At 45.9% G+C, this 17268-nt stretch overlaps 2 protein-coding genes across 2 annotated transcripts; both read right to left on the reverse strand.

The window, feature by feature from the left end:
• Positions 1–544: 544 nt before the first annotated feature.
• Positions 545–5398, reverse strand: LOC111223106 (methyltransferase-like protein 24). The gene is made up of 6 exons (XM_022747135.1): positions 5372–5398; positions 5037–5273; positions 4005–4103; positions 2675–2811; positions 2215–2482; positions 545–1628 (listed from the first exon to the last, which is right to left on the reverse strand). The coding sequence occupies exons 1-6, from the start codon at positions 5396–5398 to the stop codon at positions 1323–1325; spliced, it is 1074 nt and encodes a 357-aa protein (XP_022602856.1). The 3' UTR covers positions 545–1322.
• A 3226-nt stretch (positions 5399–8624) lies between these two features.
• ahdc1 (AT-hook DNA binding motif containing 1) lies at positions 8625–14574 on the reverse strand. The gene is made up of 4 exons (XM_022747136.1): positions 13366–14574; positions 11525–13248; positions 9262–11029; positions 8625–8747 (listed from the first exon to the last, which is right to left on the reverse strand). The coding sequence occupies exons 1-3, from the start codon at positions 14572–14574 to the stop codon at positions 9268–9270; spliced, it is 4695 nt and encodes a 1564-aa protein (XP_022602857.1). The 3' UTR covers positions 8625–8747; positions 9262–9267.
• Between the last annotated feature and the right edge of the window lie 2694 nt (positions 14575–17268).

A 17268-nucleotide genomic window follows, 5' to 3' on the forward strand; every position in this document is an offset into this window, starting at 1 on the left:
AAGCCACTGTTGCAGCCACTTGTTTGATTTTGTTTATGGAACAAGTGCAAATACATTTAAAGGGAAATACAAAAACTGCAATTGAATAACTCCACATAAGATGTATTCAAATTATACACATGAATTAAGATGAACTAAGGTATCACATAAATCATATTCATATGCTTACATCTACAATAGAGCCCCCTCTGATCTTGCTTACTGTATGTCCATCTTTGTTTTCTGCTGCTATGAGGCAGAATAAACTTCTTTAACAATTCATGAATTGTAACTGTATACTTCTCTAAAAATTAAATCTAATTATTTGTCTAGGTTTGCGTGAAGTTAAAAGGTGTATGTCTTAAAAACGAGGAAATTATCTAGCAAACTTCCTTTCTAAATAATTTGCCTAACAAAGATTATGCAAAACAATGTGCATAACAGATGCCACTAATGTCACTGTTTCATCAATTCAATGAATAAATATTCTTATAGAACAACCTCTTGTTATCAGGAATTATCAGGGTTCTCTGGAGACAGACAAAGTAACAGTAACGGCTTTCTGGCTTTATTTGGGATTTTATTGTGGTATAAATGCACATTTGTAACAAAGTTTCATTGTTTTTTTCTTTGTTATACAGTACACAGTTCAGTGCAAAAATGCATCAGTATAATGGAAGAATTTCTGTATATTTCACAGTAGGCACTCAGTCTCAATATAATTTAAGTTTCTCTTCAATGTAAACAATTATTGCACATAAAGCATGTTATTAAAACAAATACATCAAATAATCAGTTGAATCTACATAATTTGTTGAATTTACATTCAAACCAGAGCTGGATCCAATTAATGTAAAATGGGTCACACTAGATGAGAATAATATGATACGATACTTGATTCAACCAAGTACCATGGTTCAACTAAAAAAAAAAAAAAAGAAAATGTGTTGGTACCTGCCAGATAGCTGTCGAGCAGTAGCTACCATTTACATATATCTGCTGTTGACAGTGAGACAAAATAAAAATCTGTAAATCTAATTATTATATTATTGCGCTCTTGCCCAGTTAAATCAGCAAGTCCACCCTCTGCTCCATATTTGGTCAAATTAGCCAGTATCATGCTCAGACACAACATTATTTCCCTCTGAGGGTGGAGTCATGAAAAATAAAATCCTTTCATCTCCACTAGAGGGAGATGTCATGTTAAGAAATGCATGTGCCGGAAAATGAAAAGTTCATAGACTAACTCCACTTACTATTGTAAGTCCCCTCTCCTTTTTGTCTTAGGACATCCATAATGTCTAGTCATGTGTGTACACCTGTGCTCATGCTTCATGTGAGTGTCAGTTTCTTGTGTTGACCCAGCTGAGTGTGTAGGAGCTGTGAGCATTTGCTACTGTTCGTTTTAGGACACTGTGACCCTCTCCTGCAGAGCTATGGACCAGCTTGAGTCCAGAAGCTTGGAGACCCTGTAGGATGCTGAACCAATAGCGGAGCACTTCCTCATCGCTTCCTCCCACCTCAAACCCTGGCCATTGCAGGTGTACTGTGGCAACCAGATGATGGACACTCTGCAGAGTTCCTGACTCGATCCAGTTCTGGAAAACACGCCACTCAGCGCTGAGCAGGTCAGCATACAAAAAGTGAACCTAAAGATATATAGAGAATATAGAGAAGTGAATAAAAATTCAATATTGTCCTTTAGTACTTCAAAAGTGCAAAGTGTGTTTTAGAAATTTAAAAAAAAAATTCCAAATAAGAACATGGTATTATATTTCTATTAAAATTAGAGGCCATCCATAAAATATCAGGGAACTGCATTGCAAGACAATTTTCATGACATTCAGCCTTGCTGCTTTCCAAAGCATACCTTTATAGCCAAATATTTGAAAATCTAATTAAAAGTATTATTAAATATTTCTAACTGGTACGTCAAAGTACTTCTTATCCTGTCAACCAGCATACACTCAAACTGTAGGTATGTAGTTCCCTCTTGTGGCTGCAGGAGGTAATTGGGCCAGTGTGTGATTCACTCACTGAAATTGTTGCCATGGCAGCCAGGGATGGCGCAGAGCCCTGTTGCCATGGGAACGTACAAGTAAGAGAGCTTTCTGGGTATGTTGGGGTGAAAAGACTCTTAAGGTATGTTTGTTTGGCACTGTTTCTCTAAATTTCTGTGTGTGTGTGTGTGTGTGTGTGTGTGTGTGTGTGTGTGTGTGTGTGTGTGTGTCTTACTGTGTGATGCCCCAGAGCTGTCATGATATGTGCCAGTGTTTGAGAAACACTACTCAGGTTTCCTCTTGTCTTGTGCTTGCGCTTCCTTGGAGCGCGCCACTCCAGCCACATCTTGTGCTGGCTGACCACACCTCCGTCACCATGGTTACTAGCCAAACTGTTGCCAAGGTGACCATTGGATGTATTGGAGTTGCTGGGATCAAAACTGTGCACTTCACATCCTAGCCCCAACACAGTCTTTAGAAAGTCTGCATCTCTTCCATCCATACTAGAGAGACAAAGACAAACACAAAAAGATAGACAGAGAGGCAGGGGAGCACAGAGGTGGTTTGAAGATTATTGCATGCATGATTAAATATGCATTGCATTTTTTATTCCAACTCTGCCAGTGATAGGAATGCAGAAGCATCACAGCACATGCACTGACACATGCACATACTGTACAGACATATGGGCACACCTGAAGGAGTACGCGACACACGGTCTGTCTGCAGCTGGAAGGAGCCAGTCCTCAGCGCACAACAGCCAGTGGTGAGAAGCCGCAGGAGGCTGCGATGCCTGAGCCTGACCTGGAGATAAAACCCTGGAGCAGCTCAGCTGGGGATGGACAGGAGAAGAGAGGTCACATGGGATGGGATGGACAGAGGTCTGAGAACAGTTTGACACACATTAAATATAAAACCAGGAGAGAAGAGGAAGTTGAAAAAGAAGTTTGTGTGAGAGCAATTAGTAAATGATGTTTCCAAGTGCCTCTCAGTCAAGCAGACAATTCAGGTAAAACTAACTCTTAAATGTGAGATGCAGTTGATGATGCTCATTTAGCAAGAGTAGATTTGAGAGGCATTTTAATTTGTGGCAGGTACTGGGTAATTAGAGAACAAAATCAACACAACATGCAAGGTTTAATCTGTCGATATATAATTTTCCCTCCTAGTTCCCCAGCAGTTGGTGTTACATAAGTCTTAACTCTTGTTCGGGAGTTTTCAGTCTGGAACTGAAAGGCTTTACTGGCTCCAGATTTGGCAGAATTCTGCTGCCAGCATATTGACAGCGCCTGACTGATCATATTACTGCTATGTTAACCCCCACACTGGAAGTCTGCAGTTGTAGAAGTGAAAAAGTGAACTGAAGAAGAAGTAGTGGTTGAAAAAGTGAAGTTTTATTGATTGCTGTTAAGTCTTGGCAAGGTCTAACTCCTGGCTACAGCATGTGTAGTTCCCTTATGAGTAAAAGTGTAGCGGGAGACCTTCAAGCAAGGCTCTATATATTGGACCTGGGATTGTGAGATTGAGGATCAGATTTATTTTGTGGGGTCACAAAATAAATCTGAGGGGTCACAAGATGATTACAAAAACAGAAAAGAAGAAGAAACATTTCAGATACACAAAATAAAATTAATTTTCCTAGTCTTTTCTTTCTGATGATGAAAGCTGCTTTTTGGTTGAACTAAGCAGACAACAGTTTGACTTAAAGGGTCACAAGCCAAACAATTGGGGACCCGTGTATTAGACAACATACATATGTAATCCCTTTATAACTTTACACAGTATTTCATTTCAGAGTTTATAGAACATAACAGGCAAAAAGTGTTATATACAGTAAATAAAGATCATCAGTGTCCAAATTGTGATGATGATATTAGAGGCATTTAAGGGTCATTGAGACTTTTCACAAATTGATGCACTTTTCATAGATTTTCAATCAATGAAATTAATTTTTTAATGGCTTTAACAGGGTCAGATGTTTTCATTTGATGGTTGTTGTTTTATGTGATGTTCTGTGTAACCTACCTGAGGCCTGGTGATATGTGTGATGATACGACCGAGTTCTGCTGTGAATGACGGCTGGTTGGCTGCCCACGGCTGCACCTCCAGTGCTCTCGATCCAACCTGGGAGCATACAGAAATACATATCAATATATTGATACCACAGAGCAAGGACTACCAGCAGATTCATGGGAACGTGGATAGGAGTTGAATGCATAGGAATGACAGTAATGCGTGTGAGTGCCTCAGCTGCACCCGCTGCCCCAGGTATGAGTGCTGAGGAGGCAGGTCACGGGATCTGACCTCAGTCCCGCTGGTAAGACATTTGCCTGGGGCACTGTAACATACAAACACACGCAGTCAAAGAAAGCCCCCCCACCCGGCTCAGACTGAACCCTGTGGTCACCATGGCAACCTCATTGGGGAGGCAGTGGGGAGGGGTGATGATTCACAGAATGAGTCAGAGAGTTTTTGCCTTGGGCAGAAAAAGAGACAGTGAGAGAAAAAGAGAATGAAAAAGAGTTTGAGGAGGGGTGAGGGGGGTGGAGGAGGAAGGGGGTGAGGGGAAGGAGTCTGAGGTAAAGAGGGGAGAGATGTACCCACACAAACACAGATGAAGGTTGGAGGACTGTACAACTGAAGGGCAAAGCGAGCGAGAGAGAGAACAGCTGTCACCTCTCTCTGATCTGGGGTCAGTGCTGTGCTCACCCTCTGCGCTCACCTGTTCCATCATGTCTGTAATAATTCACAGGGCTGTGCACAAACTGACCCAGCATAATGAATAAGCTGAACCAGGCAACCAAAGCATCTTTTTTATATCTGTATCCCTCAGCTGAACATGTACAGTACACTGACTGGCTCCTTCTTGCAATTCCAGTACATTTTAAATCATCTTTAATTGGCATTAAGTGTTATGAGTAAGGTTTTCATCTAATATTATTATTACTTCATCTATATAGGCGTAAATGAAAAAGTGTCATGTCAGCGGTTTTGTAATTCAAGCAATAATGTAAAGATTCAGAAACATTAAACTTTATCTCTCGTTTCACTACTAACCTGGTGCCAGTGCATTTCGTTCTCATCCTCAAAGGCTCGTGTCCCCTCCCTCCTTCCTCCATCCTCCACCTCCACCTCTTCCTCTGGACCCGGTCGCCGGGACCGGGTTCCCACACGGAGCGAGTTCCTCTCCGGTTCGATGCTGATAACGGAGAAGGCAACCGCGCCCTCCTGCCCCTGCCCCTCCACCCCGCCCCTTGCGGCTCGAGGTAACCGTGGGCCGGCGACGACAAGCAGCTGGAGCGCGAGGAGAACCGGTGGGATTAAAATGAGTACTATTCCCAAGCGGAGGGGGGGGCTACCGCGGCCCCACCATCGCGCACAGGTCCGCATACCTCCTCTGTGGCGACACCGGGGAACATCTCCGGCGTGGTGCCCAGTGATTTAACTTTTTTCTGGAGGGCAGTGAGGAAAGTCCCAGCTGAGAACTCCCCTCCTCCTCTTTCCTCCCCGACCTCCTCCTTCTTCTTCTTTACCCCCAGGGGAAAGTAGTGATGACGAAGCGCATTCCTGGTGGCCTTATTGACACAGTGACCGCCGTTTTATTTTTGCACATTACTAACTCGTACCGGTAACAATTAACCCTGCGAGCAAGTGTGGACTTAACCTCTGAAATGATTTCTTAAGAAATAAGGTGAAGGAAATGTCTCCCAAGTTGCTCCACAAATTGTTTCCAGCAAAATGCTATAAACTAAAAAAAAGCCGTCAACACGTACAGTAGGCTACTGTTCTTTCTGTGATGAATAAACACAGACGGTCCCCCACTTATTTTGGTTCTGCATCTACACAGAAATATTGCTTTGATATTATCAAGTTTATTTCGATGTATTGTTTTAGTTATTACTTTTTATATGAATATTTTGTAGCTTATGTAGATTTAAGTTACTTTTTACTACTGCAGGCCTACTTTAAGTGCAGTTTTGAGGTAGGCTACTTCACTTGTAAACTTAGGATATATATTTGAATATATATGTGTATATGATATATAATATATATATATATATATATATATAATCTCCAGCAGAAGTAAAAAAGTAGCATAATTCATATATATTATGCTACTTTTTACTTCTGCTGGATGCCAAAGGGAAACATTATACTTTAGAAAAAAAAAAAAAAAACTTTTTTTACTACATTTATTTGACAGTCAGACCTAGTTGCTACTTAAGAGATAAACATTTTACATACTAAGCCTATGATTAGCTCATAAAATTAAGATTATACAAGACAACAGTAAAGTGGTTAAGATGAACACGCTGTTGACCAACTACATTAAAATGCTGCTCACATGTTAAAAGATCTATAATCAGTCATAAACAGTCAGGGGTTATTCTGCTGCATAATGAGTACTAATACCTTTGCTTTGAGTACATTGTGATAATACTTCCATTCCACTTAAGTAAAAGATCTGAATACGTGTCCTGCCACTGATTGTTGAGAAATAAATTCGATTATATCAGATTATAACAGACTTGTGTTTTAAAACTTGCTGAGAGTATGGGATCTGATTGGCTGTAATTTCGTTCAAATCCGCCACAGAAAATGATCATTTATATTTAAATTATGTTTTGTATAAATAAAGTATAAAGAAAAAGTCTGTGAGAGGGCTGTTGCTCTGCACCCTCCTCCATCGCTCTGTCTGTGTGTAGTGTTGTCGACGGTGCGTGTCCTCTTCCGCCATACAGTGGAATGTCACAGCAAACACATTTCCTCCAGCCATGTCTGAGTCTATTTAGTCAGCCTGTTGACAAACTGTACACAATATGCAGCCAGTAAACTCCCCCCATCTGCTTTCTTTCTCTCTCGCTCTCTCTGTCTGTCTGGCACACACACAATACACACAAACTGCAGATGCACAATATTTGCTGTATTATAGCAAGATTCCCTGTGAGGACATGCATGGGTCCCTTCCTGTCAGCTCTCTGCTACCACCGGCCTTTACGCTGTGCTTTAGTACATTGCCTTATTTGGAAGAGGTATTTTGCAACAGTACATTTTTGTGCATTTTGTTTCAGTGGCTTTAAAACCTCTCTGACACTCTTTTCTGATTTCCTCAGTCTGGTTTCCTTCTTTCCCCTCCAACACATCCTCCCCTGCTCTCCCCGCCATCCATTCCTCTCCTCCCCTCCCTTTCACTCCCTGTCGAATTGTGTCCTTGACTGAACTCACTCGCTCACAGTCCCAGACAGCCTGGGCAAAGCCCAATACTCAGGGAGGCTCTAAAAAGCGCACACACGCGCACACGCACATGCGCACATGCACACACATACTCACACACACACACACACACACACACACATACACACACACACACACACACACACACACACAAACATGCTCACACCTCCCTTAATCCCTTAAAGAAGCAGGATGCTATAGACAGGATTACCAATGGCAAGAACAGAATGTGTATTTAAATATTTTGCACCTCAGATACATACATGATATGTAACAGACAGATATACAATTTTTTTCATCACAAAAACCACCAAACAACACAAGACCACAGAAAAAAGAAGGGAGAGAGTGAAAGAAAGAATGAGGCCCCGCCAAGACTTTGGTGTCTGGGGAGCTTCACTCCTTTTGACCCCATAGGCACGCACGCATACTCACACACACGCACATATAGGCACACATACACACAAATACATGCATCACGCAAACACAACCTCCTCTGTCTCACATTTGCACACAGAAAACAAGAGTCTCTTTGGGGCCATTGTGTGATTTCAATGTCTCTTTCCCTTGTAGTTAAAACAGCAAAACACAGGATGTTGAGTCTCCATGCTGCAGTCCCCCCCACACCCACCCACCTACCCCCCCAGAGCAGAGAAACCATGGCAGAACGCTGAGGAGGGCATGTTGATGACGGACCTTCAGAGTGAAGAGGGGGCCCCCTGGCTTGGAGCTGGAGTCATATGTACAGATGCTGGTATTTCAAGAGCAGAAACTGGTTTAGTCCACTTTTCTCTTATGGGACACGACACAAGGAGTGCACAGAGCGGGACATTTGCAAGGCTCATGGTATTTAAAAAGTTGATTTGGGCTCAGATGCGGTTCAGGTTAGAGCACAAGACAGAAATGCAGTGTTGGCGAGTCGAGTGCAGAACACGGTTGCTGGTTTAGCAAAGAAGGGAAGTTGAGAGAGGACAGATAAAAGAAACAGAAAGAGAGATAGAGCATTGTGATCCTAGTTTGTCCATATTGCAGATGTACAGAACAACACCAGAAAGATTTGGTGAGATACAGACTTCTGGGAAACAGAGTCCTCTATGTGTCACAGCAGGACTCAACAGAATGAGGAAATAGATTTGTCTCTGTCCGCCAGCGTCTGGTATTCATCTGTCAGCTCCTCTTTGCCAGTCCCTCGTTCCAGCGTAGAGTGTGAGTGAGTGTGTACACGTATGATTTTATGTGTTCAGGTTTAGGTAGTGAATTCATCTGCACATGCGTGTCTGTGTGTGTGTGTGTGTGTGTGTGTGTGTGTGTGTGTGTGTGTGTGTGTGTGTGTGTGTGTGTGTGTATTTGTGTGTGTACATGCTCGGGTGTTTAAGTTGCGGTTGATTTTGATTGTCAGTGCTGGAGAATTAAAGCTTTACTGTCCAAAGCTGGCAGCTAAATTCTCACCCTTCATTTCACAGTCTCTCACAAAGAAGTCTCCTTAACAAAAAAAAATGTTTGCAAATCTGTAAAAGCTTGGATTGAATGCACCTGAAAGAAAAACAAAGGGAGAGAGAAAGAGATGAAGGGAAAGAGAGTAATATATGAGAGTGTGATATTTTTGACAGTGGTAAAGCTTAATAGGTCCTTGTAAACACATCTTCAGTGTTTGATGTGGTTCTAAAAGCAATGTAGTACATATGTGTACACTGTGGTGCTGCTGCTGTTGCACTCTTGAACATACAGTATTCTGAGACACAGGCTACTATAAAACACATTCAAATCTACCTTGAACATGGATTCTTGCAAAAGCATTTTTTTAACCTGACCTTTCTATATACTAATCAGATAAAGCGTTTTTGTAAAACTGATAAAAAAAAAATTCACTGTTATGTTTATATTAGCTATTCATTTATTAATCACAACTACTAATAGTGCTTCGTCATCCAATTAAATATCAAGTAATGAAATACTTTCAAAACACTTGGCAAATTCATCCTCATTAATCAAACACTCCTCTAGAAATGTCGGCCTTATTGGTTGTATGAAGGTTAAATACACTCACCTGCTGTTACAGGCTGGTGACGCTGAAGCTGTCATCATTGGCTGGGTCCAGGAGCTGGCACAGCACCCCACCTCCCTGAGCCACCTGGGAGGGGTAGCGGTGTCCCATGCCCTGGTAGGATTGGTGGGACAGGGAGAAGCCGCTAGTGTCCTCCTGATGGGGCGAGGAGTCGAGGGGAGGTTTGGGGAATGGGGAGTGAGGCAGGGGACCCTGGCAAAGGCCTGTGCTCATGGCGTGGGGGGTCAGATCCCGCTTGTGGGCAGTCATGGTGGAGGGAGGGCTGCGCTCCTCATAAAGCACAGGCGTTGAGTGGGAGAGGAGGCTGGGGCTGGGGTTGGAGTGTGTGTGGGAGGGGAGATGAGTGTTGGGGTTGGTGTGTGTATTGTGGAGGGGCTGATTGTTGGTGTGAGGGTTTGAGTGGGTGAGGGGGTTGCTTTGGAGATGTGAGGTGGGATGGGTGTTGGTGTGTGAGCTCAGGTTTGCGTGAGGCTGTGTGTTGTGATGGTGTGTGTCGTGGGGAGTCGGGGTTATATGTGTGTGTGAGTGTGTGTTTGCGTTTGGGCTAGCGAGTGGATTGCCATGTGCGTTTCCATGAGGACTTGTGTGAGGGTTGCTGTGTGTGTGCACGGCTGTATTTGAGTGTGTGCTGTGTGAGTGTGGGCTGGGGCTGCCGCTGTGCGATGTCTGTCCGTACCAGTAGGGGGAGCTGCAGTAGCTGGGGGAGTCATACTGCGAGAACTGGGGGTCTTTTGGAGGCGGGCGATGTGAGGGACTCAGTGCAGTGCCGCAGTGGGGTGTTACTCGTGGTGAGGGAGAGCAGGAGGGGGAGAAGGTCCTGGATGGGACTGGGTGATAGGACTGGGGCGGAGGAGGGGTGGGCTTGGGAGGGTAAGGGGGAGATGAGACACTGGGTGAGAGGGAAGAGGAGGACTCTCCAGGGTATAAGGCTGGATATCGCTCTTCAGAGGAAGGTGTAGAAGGGTGGGCAGAATAAGGGGAGGGGTACTCACAGGGGTCCTGGAGGTAGCTGGAGGGTGGTGCAGGATTGGGAGTGGCCAGGGGAGAGAGGCTACTACTGTCTCCGCTGTAATAGTCCAGCACCTCCTGGAACAGCCCAGACCCCTCTGGACCTCCAGCAGACACTACTACTCCTGCTCCTGATGTAGAGACAGCCTTGCCCCTGCCTTTAGCTCCTGATGGCCGCTCTCTCTGACAAGGAGATAACCCCCCTCTGCCTCCTCTAGACCCTCTGCCCCGTCCACCAACCCCTCCCCGTTTAGGTCCTGGAGTGGGCGTTGGTGAGGGACTGGATGGGGAATCAGAGTGTAACGCAGAACCCCCCTCTTTTTCTGATTGTGCTTCAGTCCGTTTCCTGCGACCACGGCCAGGTTTGCTGGTCCCCCCGCCCTGGAAGAGGACGCTCTGGCTCCAGTTATAGGAGGGTCCCGAAGCACTCTCATGCCAATCCATCATCAACTTCTCCAGGCTGGACAGACTCGACTGACCCCCCTCTGCACTAACAGAAGCAGCCTCGTTCAGCTTATATGTGCCACCTGCGGAGCTCGGTCCACTGCCAGTGGCTGCAGAGCCAAGATGTGAAGAGTCAGAAGAGGATTCTGATAAACTTTCAGGAAAAGGTTGTCGCTTGGCTTTCTGGGGGGTGTAATTCGAGATATCCAAGATGTCTTTTGACTCGTTGGAGCCATATTCACTGTAGCCATGATACTGAGGCCCAAAGCTGTCCGTTGACCAGCCGCCATAACCTTGTCTGAAGAAAAGAAAAACACAAAAAGAGCAACAAAAATGATAAAAACATACAAACATGACTTGAGCAATATGTCTATATTTGAGAAATAGTTCAGTTTCAACTGCTCTTTGTTGCAGCTCCAGCAGTCAGTAATAGGACCCTGAAGAGAAAACTCTCAATGCGGGTTCTGATTATGTATTCCTATGGATAACCACAGTGCACATTTTAGCCCTGAGTTAACTAATGTCAGGTATTGACTGTTAATTGGCACACGGTGGACAGGGTAAAATTGAAAATGATGTGCTGGAGTGAAACATTTATATTAAGCAAATCTAATCACTTTGATCCTGCCATGGTCTGACTTTTATTAGTTTGTACTTCTCTTTTTAATGGAAGAAAACATTTAATTCCATATTCATTTAAAAATCTTTCATACCAAGTGAGATTTTGTGTGAAAAAGCAACTCAGAAATATCTTGAATTCATAAAATTAGTTATTGAGCGACAAGTGATTTACCTGAAGCTCCACTGATTGGAGTTGTACTGTTTGTATCCTTCTGGGGAGGAGGAGCTGAACTGGCTGCCTTTGGCCACAGCCATGTACCCTCCTCCAGGTGATGTGGGTCCTGTTGACTCCCCCCGCATGGAGGAATGACCTGCTGCAGGGTATCCACAAAAGCCCCGCTTGGCTGCTGCCTGGTAGCTAGAATAACCAATCTGGCCAACAGGGGTGGCCTTTCCACTGCTGTGTCCAGACCCGTATGCAAAGCTGCAGTCTGAGGATCTCTGTGACACTGCAGGAGAAGAGGAGGAGTAGCCAGAGGAGTAGTGGCCATAAGAGGCAGGATGGGGGGAGCTGGGAGAGTGTGAGAGAGATGGAGGAGTGGACTTGAGATAGGTAGAGGTGGTGGGCGATGTTTGGGCCAGGCTGCCATAGCTGTACGGAGGCCTGGCCGAGGAGCAATGTGTTTGGGCTGAACCCTCCGCCGCAGAACTTGCACCCTTGGAGCACCACTTGGAGAATGCAGGGGACCAGCTGTGCCCGGCAGCTGGGCTGGATGGCTCATAACCAGGGGTGGATGAAGCTTTGCGGGGATCTGACTGAGAGGAGGACATGTCCAACAGGTCTGATGAATCATCCGAGTCGAGCAGTGACCGGAAATATCCAGCAAACAGGCCTTGTGAGTCTTCCCCAACTGGCCCAACCCCTCTGCTTCCTCCTAGACTGCTGTAGGCACCCCCCCTTCCAACCTCACAGGAAGAAAAGCCCCCTCTTGGAGATCCACAGAGCTGAAACCCACCCAGACCTTTCTCCTTTTCAATACCCCCCTCCTCCCCCCAACCACCTGCCCCATTGGGCCAGTCTTGCCCCATGGAAACTCCTTCTCCTTTAAATGCACCATTTTTTCTCATACGTCTTTTCCTGACTATTTTCTCTCCCCCAGGCTCAGTTCCTACGATACCCCCTCCCCGTCCAACCCCGCCTCCACCCACCCCCTTTCCCCTTTTCCTAGGTAATCCATGCTCAGACAGAGGGCTCAGTTTCCGCTTCTTGCCGATGGATTCAAAGAAGTCACTGAAGGTGCTCTTATTGCGCTCACTGCCCCCAATCCCCCCTGCTGCTCCTCCACCTCTTCCAAGGCCCCCTCCTCTGCCACCGCGCGGGCGTCTAAACCCAGTTAGCCGGTGGAGTAGGGTGGATATTCCAGGGTTTTCCAAGGGGGCATGAAAGCTTTCTGGCTCACTGGGGGTCCAGCATCGAGGGGGAGAGCAGCGGCCAGTGGCAGGGGGCTGACGGTTTAAAAAAGCCAGTTTAGACAGAACGTCCCCATACTCTGTTTTCACATCATTAGTATCATTAACATAAGATGGATAAGGAGAAGGGAGTTTAGTCCGACGACGCCTCCGGGGCTTTTTGGGCTGGTCTCCATTACCACTGGCACTGCTGGGATTCGGAGGCTCTCCGGGTATTCCTGGCAGAGGCTGTTTAGGTGGCCGTCCCCGCCTGCGTTTGAGAATAACAGGCAGCTCTCCAGGAGGGAACATCACCATAACACTCTTCCCATTGTTCTTCATGCGGAGAAGTGCGGTCGGCTCTCGAACTGCCTCCGAGCCCTCCAGACCGCCATCATTGCCTTTCTCTGTGCCTGTAACTGTCTCCAAATTGGAAATCTTGTAGCTCTTCTGTCGGCGACTAAGACTGACAGGAATGCGAGCCACCTTGACAACAATCTTCCTCACCTGTAAAGCAGAGACCAACATAAAACATATGCAACTGAAAATTATTTCATACATGATATGATATTGTATAATGTATTATGAGTAAGCACAGTGACATGTAACAATTAATGAACTTACACCAACATAACGTCCACATTTCCGGTTATTGGGAGCAGATACCCCTGACTCTGCAACAGGTTCCTCCTTCACATTCAGCAGAGATGCAGGGATGGTGGACGTGTTCACAAATGCGTGATGAGGGGTAACACGATGATGAATGGACTGCGCTGCCTGACGCTGTTTCATGACACTTTTAGGAGCTGCTTTTTGGACAGATTTTGGCGCGGGCCTAGACCTGGATTTAGGTCCAGGTTTATGCCCAAGTCTGGGCCCAGGTTTAGGTGTAGCTTTAGGAACAGGTTTGGGTACAGTTAGAGCAAGAGCGACGTCTGTAGGGCAGGGAGCCGTGGGGAGAACAGCTTCAACAGGCTTATGATCTTCCTTCTCACCAACCGCCACTTCCTCTTCTTTAACCCTCCAGATCTTCTCCTCTATTACTTCATCCACCTCCTCTCCTCCCCTCTCCCTCACTGCTCTCTTCTCCCCATCCTCTATGCTTCGGCGGAGGCGTGAGGATTTGCGCAGGTGACAGGGGAAGCGGGGACGTCCAGAGCTGCGGAGTGCATACTTCTTCTCTGCCTCCACAGGAAGAGGAGAGGAGCCTGGGTTTGTGTTTGGACCAATAGGAACTGGACAAAAGGTTGAGGGCATGTCTGTCTCTGGTGTGAGGATAGGGGCTGCGAGCTGATTGGTGGAGGCAGGATGATTCCCAAGTGCCAAAGACAGGGGTTGAGGTGAGGTTGTGTGTATGGCCTCCGGCGTGAGAGTTCTGGAGTGTTCTGGCCCAAGAGAACCCGTATGTGCATTGATATCCATGTGTCCACAATTATCCATGTGTGCGTGTGAAACAGCCTGCGCATGCACATCTGGGTCTATGTGCGTCTGCATGTTTCTAAATGTCTCTGCGAATGTATGTGTCTCGGCTGTAGTGTGAGTCTCCGTCTGCCTCCGCCGGCAGGTGTTGTGCCCCAGCCTTCTCTGTAGGTGGAGGCCGTTGGCCAGGGCAGAAGGAGAGGAGGGGGGAAAGTGGTCGGAGGTCACCGGTGCCAGTCCATCGTTGGAGGGATCTTGGGACTCCGCCTGGAACCCAAGCTCCCTGGTCCAGAGCTCGGGCCGTTCCAGCTCCTCCAGCCCTCCAACACACCCTTTTTCCTCTGCCTGGTCCCCACCACAGCCCACTGGAGCCCCAGATTGGCCTGAAAATAGCTGATCTGACAAGCCACTCATTCAGTGTATGGTCTTGCTGGTAGTGAGGGAGGAAAAAGATGTTTTCTGCTGTATGTAAATGTTTCTTCTTTGTAGCTGTCTTCCTCTAACAGCTAGCAAGAAGACTCAAGGACCTAAGGACAGAGATAAAAGTAATATTATTAACTGGATACTAAGTCCACAAATTTAACATCTCCTTTGTTGTATTTAATACATTTAATCTTAACTCTTGCCGCTAAATATATTGGTCATTGTAAGGCATCAAACATACTGTACAAATTAAAATCAAACATTTGCAGCACAGATGGAATTGCGGTTGTGTGATGGAATCGTCAACATTTTTGGCAATGGGCCATAAACCTAATCTGTAATGCACTCTACTCTATTAACTGTGCCACCCACACAGCAGCATTACAACATTAGGTTACATTTACCATTCATATTCTACTCAGTTGGTTGCTTTTACTGAATGGTTGTGGCGCTGATTCTGATTTTGATTCTGAGTTGAGCCTCACTCTGTCTGCCTGACTGGCTCTGTTCTGCAGGGGATCATTGGGTCATCAATACTGCAGTGGAGAGCTCACATACTTCTCCCTCTCCCCTCTGCTCCTGTCTTTTGCCCATGGTTGCTAGAGTGAGAGAAAGAGAGAAACAGACAGACAGACAGACAGGCAGACAGACAGGCAGACAGACAGACAGAGGAAGGGACAGAGAGTTGACGGAGGTGGGAGACAGGGTAAGTGGGAAAAAAATAAAGGAAAAGAAAGGAGTGTGGAGGAGGGTGGAGCAGAAAGAATAAGAGATTAGTACATGATGTCACAGCACGCATCAGACCAGACTAGAATCAGTATTTTGGTAAGCGCTGCACCATCTCACATCAGACGCAATTATTTTGGAAGATGACTTGCAATATGAAATTTTAAAGTCTAATTGTCGTTAGTGTTTCGTTTTGCTGTGTACCAGCAGATTGTAGGTGCACATGTAAGGCAGAGCCACTTTACACTCTTCTGTTGGATTTTCACACATGCTGTTGATCATAACTACATGATGATGGCCAGACTCACAGAATGGTGTATTGTGTATGGGAACTGAGAGAGTTTTGCAACGTTTTTCAATCTCACCATATTTGAGTGAACAGATGCACATGTTGTAAAAATCCAGAAATTACAATAAACAATTGAGCAAGGGCACACACACACACTGACACACACACACACACTGCATGCCCCATTTCACCAAAACTATTCAAATGCATTACAAAGCATTAGACTTGGAGGGTACAAGAAGAATGAGAATGTGTGAATAATCGCAGCCACCAGGGGGAAGCAGAGAGGTGATGAATAGAGAGGTGTTAAGAGGATGGAGAGATGAAGGTGACAGAAAGACAGGAACGACTGGAGGATTATAGAAACCCAGAGCAGAGGAGAACTGCAAGTACAGACAGCCAGAAGAGAAAGAAATCTTATGAAATCTGGACCACACGTGCTATCAGACTCACATGTGACTGGATGCGTGCACACATTCAAACACAAATGCAAGCATGCGTGCCACTGTTGCACGCACATACGCGCACGGCTGGCTCCAGCACGGCACCACACTCTCCACATACAACACAATCCTGTCCATCGTCAGATCTCTCTGCCTCTCTCTCCAACATATGGCTCTGATTAGGAGGGTGGGAGAAGGACAGAGAGAGTGAGAGAGAAAGAGAAAGAGGGGGAACAGGGAGCGGAGGGGGCGAGAGACACTAGAATGACTGAGTGAATTGGTGAGAAAGTATGAGAAAAGGCAAGAGACAAGAAGTACAGGGAAGTGAAAGACGTGATCGAGACAGGGGAAGGATGATAAGTGGTCGGATAGTCTGAGGCAGACAGATTTTAGGTATGAGGGAGAAAAAGTTGAAAGAGGCGAGAGGAGGGAGAAGTAGAGGAGGAGGAAGCAGAAGAGGAAGAGGAGGAGGAGGAGTGGGAGTTTTGCTGTAGCAGAGTTTGGGGCTGAACACATGGAGCAGAGCAACCTCAACGTTCTGCTGCTCTGAGGAATGACACAACTGGGACAGACAAACATGGAGATGAACACACAGACACACACACACACACACACACACTACACATAGTTTCTTTAACCCCATCACCCATTCCCTCCCATGCCCAGTGCTGTCTCCCCGCCTCCCTCTCTCCCTCCCTCTCTTCTCTCCTATTCTCGTTCTCACTTCCTCTCTCGTCTAATTAACAGCATTCATTAATTAAGGCTCCATCTGACCGGTGTGTGAGAGAAGGAGAAGAACACATGCTTTAATTAAACATTGCTGCACATGTGCTTACACATACATGCACGCACTGTCACTCACACACACACAGCGACACAAACCAACACACAAAGACACATGCAAATATGCCCCCACAGCTTCATCCTCCCACACACTCACACATCGATTTGCACATAAAGACATACATATCACACACACACGCACACATGTATAGTCATGCACGATCACACACAAAACAAAGACACACATGCAAATATCCCTCTACTGTGCTCTGCGGGGGGCATCCTGACAGGGCTTAGATGCCAGCCTATCAAACACTCCCACTATCCCACATTGTTTAAGCAAATACTCCTGGCATCCATCAGTCGCCATTCCAATATATTCACTGTCATACGTAGCAAATGCGTTTTGGTGCATTTTACTGTGAATGGCTCTGGGGCTTTGGA

This window comes from Seriola dumerili, unplaced genomic scaffold, assembly GCF_002260705.1.
Source record: "Seriola dumerili isolate Sdu_G_001 unplaced genomic scaffold, Sdu_1.0 BDQW01000110.1, whole genome shotgun sequence".
Lineage (NCBI taxonomy): Eukaryota > Metazoa > Chordata > Actinopteri > Carangiformes > Carangidae > Seriola > Seriola dumerili.

Bases quoted from the DNA above. Each gene is read 5' to 3' on its own strand.
- LOC111223106 (XM_022747135.1), bottom strand. From the start codon at position 5,398: ATGTTCCCCGGTGTCGCCACAGAGGAG. The intron at 2,812-4,004 runs GTAGGTTACACA...GTCCATCCCCAG, and splicing joins CACATATCACCAGGCCTCAG to CTGAGCTGCTCCAGGGTTTT. The intron at 2,483-2,674 runs GTGTGCCCATAT...TTGTCTCTCTAG, and splicing joins TGTGTCGCGTACTCCTTCAG to TATGGATGGAAGAGATGCAG.
- ahdc1 (XM_022747136.1), bottom strand. From the start codon at position 14,574: ATGAGTGGCTTGTCAGATCAGCTATTTTCAGGCCAATCTGGGGCTCCA. The intron at 13,249-13,365 runs GTAAGTTCATTA...TCTGCTTTACAG, and splicing joins AATGTGGACGTTATGTTGGT to GTGAGGAAGATTGTTGTCAA. The intron at 11,030-11,524 runs GTAAATCACTTG...TCTTTTCTTCAG, and splicing joins TCCAATCAGTGGAGCTTCAG to ACAAGGTTATGGCGGCTGGT.